General features: G+C 42.0%; 1 protein-coding gene across 6 annotated transcripts in view; it reads left to right on the top strand.

Moving 5' to 3' along the window:
* Positions 1-6,000, top strand: part of TENM4 (teneurin transmembrane protein 4) — a 384,882-nt gene that overhangs the window by 359,704 nt on the left and 19,178 nt on the right. For all 6 annotated transcript variants that reach the window (XM_005882313.2, XM_014530001.1, XM_014529998.1 and 3 more), the window contains one exon: positions 5,445-5,680. In XM_005882313.2, the coding sequence (XP_005882375.1) occupies positions 5,445-5,680 (236 nt within the window). The remainder of the gene's footprint in view (positions 1-5,444; positions 5,681-6,000) is intronic.

A 6,000-nucleotide genomic window follows, 5' to 3' on the forward strand; every position in this document is an offset into this window, starting at 1 on the left:
CAGTGATGAGAGAGAAACATGGATCGGCTGCCTCCTACATGGGGATCGAGCCTGCAACCCAGGCATGTGCCCTGACCAGGAATTGAACCGTGACCTCCTGGTTCATGGGTCGACACTCAACCACAGAGCCACACCAGCTGGTAAACCACATGGCTTTTTGTACTCCCACAAGCTTTGACACAAAGTATTGAAAAGGACCTTGGGCTGGGTGTCAGACATCCAAATTCTAGTTCTCACTCTGCCACATCACCATGGCCCTCAATTTTCTTCTCTGGGAAAAGAAAGCAGGTTGAAGCCACATCAAATGGTGTGGGGAAGCACACTGAGCAGGAGTTCTAGGGTAGACAGACAGGGACCCCTATGCTTGCTGAGCCAGTCCCTACCTGTGTGAACTGGATGGAGTCAATCTTCTCTGGGCCTCAGTTTCTGCGTCTGGGAAATGGAACTGACTTGCAATGCCTGACTCAGGGTTGCTCAGACCCTCTCTTTAGACAATATCCATAAAGTGACCAGCATGGGTCAAGCACTTAGTATTGGCCAGTAAGTACTTGTCCAGTCTATTAACTAATTAATTAAGAAGTAGTTGAATTTGATTCACCATTAGAAAATAATTGTATATTTTCACAACCATTTTTACTCCCAAATGAAGTCCCTATGCCTTTAAACAAAAACGTCAAAGAACATGCTAAGAAATGAAACTAGGCCACCAACTTAGACCATACACAAGAACAAACTCAAAATGTATTAAAGACTTACATGTAATTCACAAAACCATAAAAATCCTAGAAGAAAACATAGGCAGTACAATGTCAGACATTTCTCATGACAATGTTTTTGCTGATATATTTCCTCGGGCAATAGAAACAAAAGAAAAAAATTAACAGATGGGACTACACCAAACTAAAAAGCTTTTGCACAGCAAAAGAAATCATCAACAAAATGAAAATGGAACCCACTGTATGGGAGACATATTTTGCAATGATACATCTGATAAGGGGTTAATTTCCAAAATATATAAAGAACTCGTAAAACTCAACACTAGGAAGACAAACAACCCAATTAAAAAATGGACAAAGGACCTAAGAGACACTTCTCCAAGGGGACATACAGGTGGCTAAGAGACATGAAAAAATGCTCAATGTCACTAATCATCAGAGAGATGCAAATTAAAACTACAATGAGATATCACCTCACACCTGTCAGAATGGCTACCATCAATAAGTCAACAAATGACAAATGCTGGTGAGGATGTAGAGAAAAAGGAACCCTTGTGCACTGCTGGTGGAAATACAGACTTATACAGCCACTGTGGAAAACAGTCTGGAGTTTCCTCAAAAAATTAAAAATGGAACTCCCATTTGACCCAGTGATCCCACTTCTAGGAATATATCTGAAGAAACCTGAAACACTAATTCGAAAGAATATATGCACCCCTATGTTCATTGAAGCATTATTCACAATAGCCAAGATTTGGAAGTAGCCCAAGTGCCCATCAGTAGATGAGTGGATAAAAAAGCTGTGGTACATCTATACAATGGAATTCTACTAGGCCATAAAACACACACACGCGCGCACACACACACACACACACACACACACACACACACACAGAAATCTTACCTTTTGCAACAGCATGGATAGACCTGGAGATTTTTAGGCTAAGTGAAATAAACCACTCAGAGAAAGACAAATACCATATGATTTCACTTATATGTGGAATCTAATGAACAAAATAGAAACAGAGTCATGAATACATGAAACAGACTGACAGTTGTCACAGGGGAAGGGGGTTTGGGGGCTGGATGAAAGAAGATAAAGGGATTAAGCAAATTGTGTGTGTGCGTGCGTGTGCGTGTGTGTGTGCATGTGCGTGTGTGTGCGTGTGTGGGGGTGTGTACACACAGAGACAACAATGTGGTGATAGCCAGAGGGAAAGGGAAAGGGTAGGTAGAGGTAGGCAAAGTGTGTGTGGCGGGGGAAACAGGGACAAAAAGAGATTTTGCTTGGGGCGATGGGTATACAATACATTGTGCAGAAGACGTTTTGTTGAGTTGTGCACTTGAAACCTGTATGCTTTTATGGACCAATCTCACCCCAGTAAATTCAATTTTTTTTTAAAAAAAACTCAAAGAGCAATAGCAGTTCTCAAAGAAAGAGAAACCAAACCCTAGGGTTTCTTCCCCACCGAGCACCTGCAGCCCTGGGTTGGGCCACACCCCGGTGTGATGCTCTCACTGGGTTGTTACCCAGAGAAGGTACCAATGCCGAGCCAGCCAGGCTTCTGCCTGACGAGGGACAGCAAGGCCACTCATTACTCGGACACCTTGTCCTTCAGGCCCCTTTTCTTCCCTGTGGTTAAGACTTGTCTCACCCATTCCATACCTCTAAGCTAACTTTGAGCAATTTTCTTAAAAGTTAATGCAGGCTTTCTTATATTTGGCAACTTTTTTTTTTTTGAAAATCAAAAGTGCCATCAAAAAGGTTTTAAAAGGCACCATCAATTTAATAACAACTTTTCAGGTTGGGGGATGGGGCTGGAGGGAGACCCACCGCCTGAAATGCATATAAGGACTTAAGACACATTGCAATTTCAGAGACAGTGCAATGTGAAAAGGAAAAGTACATATTGGACCCCAGGAGACGTAGTGCCTGTTTTCCCTCTTTGGTACCTCTGCCAACCTCCTCTTCCTTCGTTCACACCAGGCCCAGATGCTCAGTTCTGCAGCCGCCTCAGTAGTCTTTGTAAAAAGCGCTTTCGATTTCATCTCACATCTGAACACTGGGCAGAAACAGGAAGGAGCTGCTAATGAGCAGCAGCCTTGGGAAGTCACAGCTCACATTAAATGGGGATCATTGAGATGGGGCTCTGCAGATGCTGTTCCACCCAGAGTCACCATTAATGGACGTATGTGGATTCAGGAGGAAGCAGCTTTATAAAAGATAAATTGGCACAGGCTTTTTCACTGTTCAAAGGAAGTAAAATACAGATTGTCGGTGAATGATGCATAGCGAGTTTGAGGCAGATTTTAGGATTCTGTGTGTGAGAGAGAAAATGGAGAGGGGAGGAAACAGGGGAGGGAGAGAGACCCATTTTATGCTATTCTAGCAGGGAAGATTCAGTGAGGGTTTCCTACAAAAACAACATCCTTATTGCTTGTCAGAGCCCGGAATATATCTAGTTCAGTCCAGCAAATGTTTACTAAGCACGTGCAATAAAAGTGATAGTGATAACTAACATTTCGGAGCACTTACTGGTATGAACTATATTTTTTAGTGTTTTACATTCATAGTCCTATTTAATCCTCACAATAACCAGATGAAGTAGGTATTACTAATATCTCCCTTTTTCCAAATAAAGGACCATGGTCATACTGGAAAAGTTCACTCTGACAGGTGTGTGAAATGGGGTAGTGGAGATAGAGATGACGAGATGCATGGCAGTGACCAGCACAGTGCCAGGCACATAAAACGAGCAATAGCCACAGTTTATATGATACTTACTATACGCCAAGTACTCATCTCACTTGATCCTGTGAGGTAAGAATACAGTTATTGCCCCAGTGTGCAGATGAAACAAGGGCATGAGAGGCTAAAGAATTAGCCCCTGGTCTTACAGCAGGAGATTGGCAGCGCTGGGACTTGAACTCAGGTAGCCTGATTCCAAAACCCTTGATCTTAATCTCAATGCAGAGTGCCTCTCACCGTAAGCACTGAGGTATTTGAGAATTTGGTGATTAACAGGTGGGCGAACCCTACATCCCTCAGCCACCAAGACCACCAATGAAACACATAGAGAGGTGAAGGGGCATATGGGGGAGGCATTCATTTTAACCAGAGATACAGAGGAAGCTTCTAAGAAGAGAGCACAGTGAAGCAGAGCCTCTAAGGAAGGACTTGGGCTACCATTTATTGCAGACAGAGGCAAAGGCAGAGAAGGGACAAGAGGCGGGAGAGTGCAGTATAAGGTCAGAGATGTTCATTCCATTTTTAGAAGAGAATTCCGTGTGCATTTCACAGCTGAAATTGACTTTTTTCTCCAGAAGCATCTTTTAGCTACAGATCCGAATTAAAATGTTTCAACCAAATATAAAACTTCAAAATCGTATCTATTTTTTAAATTACTGTTATATATATAGCTGCTCCATGACTTATGATGGGGTTGCATCCCAATAAACCCATTGTAAGTTGAAAATATCATATCCTAGGTCGAAAATTCATTTAGTACACCTAACCTACCAAACACCATGGCTTAGCCTAGCCTAGTTTAAATGTACTCAGAACACTTACATTAGCCTACAGTTGGGCAAAATCATCAAATACAAAGCCTTATTTTATTATAAAGTATTGAATATCTCATGTAGAATATTGCTTTCACACCATCATAAAGCTGAAAAACCATAAGTAGAACCATTGCGAGTCAGGGACCCTCTGTAATGTATATATATGACAATAGTTTAAAACATATATACATATATATGTTTTATTTAAACATATGTTTTAAATCATATATATGTTTTAAATCACAAATATATTTGGCATTCTGTCAGTGATTTAAGTTTTGGAGTTATTTTTCACCTTGTTATAAAGAACACTGTTACCCTAGTGTACATCAAGAGCCTTAAAAATGTTCACCCTTCATTCTACTAATATTTATAGGAATCTGTTTTGATTAAATAACCCAAAACGAATACATTGACTTACCAAAAAATATATTTCTTTGATTGAGATAAAATTCAAATACCATAAAATTCACCCTTTGAAAGTGTGCAGTTAGTTCAGTGGTTTTTAGTATATATACAAAGTTATGCAACTATTACTGTTATCTAATTCTAGAAAAATTTTATCACTCCCAAAAAGAAACCCTTACCCTTTAGCAGTCACTATCCATTCCCCTTCCCCTCACTAATTTATTTTCTCTCTCTATGAATTGGCCTGTCCTGGACATTTCACATAAAGGGATTCACCATACAAGGCCTTTTGTGTCTGACTTCTTTCACTTAGCTTAATGTTTAAAATATATTTATTTGCAGTGTTACATGTAATTATGAAAACTGGCGATAATTAGAAATCTATTTGAAGCTTGGTTAAATAAATTATTTTCATACAATGGAATACTGCTCATTCATTAGTAAAATCTTTCATGAAAAATATTCAACAATATAATACAATCGTCAGTGAAAAACTATAAGCCACATTTTATACTCTGACTATATTAGGGAATATCCTAAAAATCTAGGATAATACCATCATATTTATAGTGGTTTTTGGGGGGGGCGGGGAGGGTGGTATTGAGATTGTGGCTGTTGTCCATATATTTTCTTCGTTTTCTTTAATAATAATATTTTGTTTCTATAGTCAGAAAAATAAACACATATTAAAACCACACCGCTGCCTCCCTCCGTCCTTGTCCCTCCTGAGCAGTCTGTCCCTCTCCTCTCCCTCAGACCAGGTCCGGAACAGCTACTACATCGGGGCGGATGGCTCCCTGCGGCTGCTGCTGGCCAATGGCATGGAGGTGGCGCTGCAGACTGAGCCCCACCTGCTGGCCGGCACTGTCAACCCCACCGTGGGTAAGAGGAACGTCACGTTGCCCATCGACAATGGCCTCAACCTGGTGGAGTGGCGGCAGCGCAAGGAGCAGGCACGGGGCCAGGTCACCGTCTTCGGGCGCCGGCTGCGGGTGAGCAGTACCTCCAGGCAGGTCTCCGCCTCTGGAGGCCGAGTCCTGGGGTGGGGCGGGGCAGGGGGGGAGGGGGGGGAATGAGAAGGAACCTGGAGAACTGTGTTCCGTTCCTGAAACTGTCGCTGGGGTAGAAAGTTTTCCTGGGCGCTGAGTTTCCTCATCTGCAAAACAGGGAAAGTAAGGCAGGCAACTCATGTATTAAGCATCTTGTCCATCTTTTCTTTTCTTTTCTCTTTTATTGTCTAAAGTTTTACATATGTCTCCTTTTTCCCGGATTGACCCCCCCCCCCCCCACCCCCTCCCCCCCCCGCACATCC

Source organism: Myotis brandtii, unplaced genomic scaffold, assembly GCF_000412655.1.
Source record: "Myotis brandtii unplaced genomic scaffold, ASM41265v1 scaffold704, whole genome shotgun sequence".
NCBI classification, from domain to species: Eukaryota; Metazoa; Chordata; class Mammalia; order Chiroptera; family Vespertilionidae; genus Myotis; species Myotis brandtii.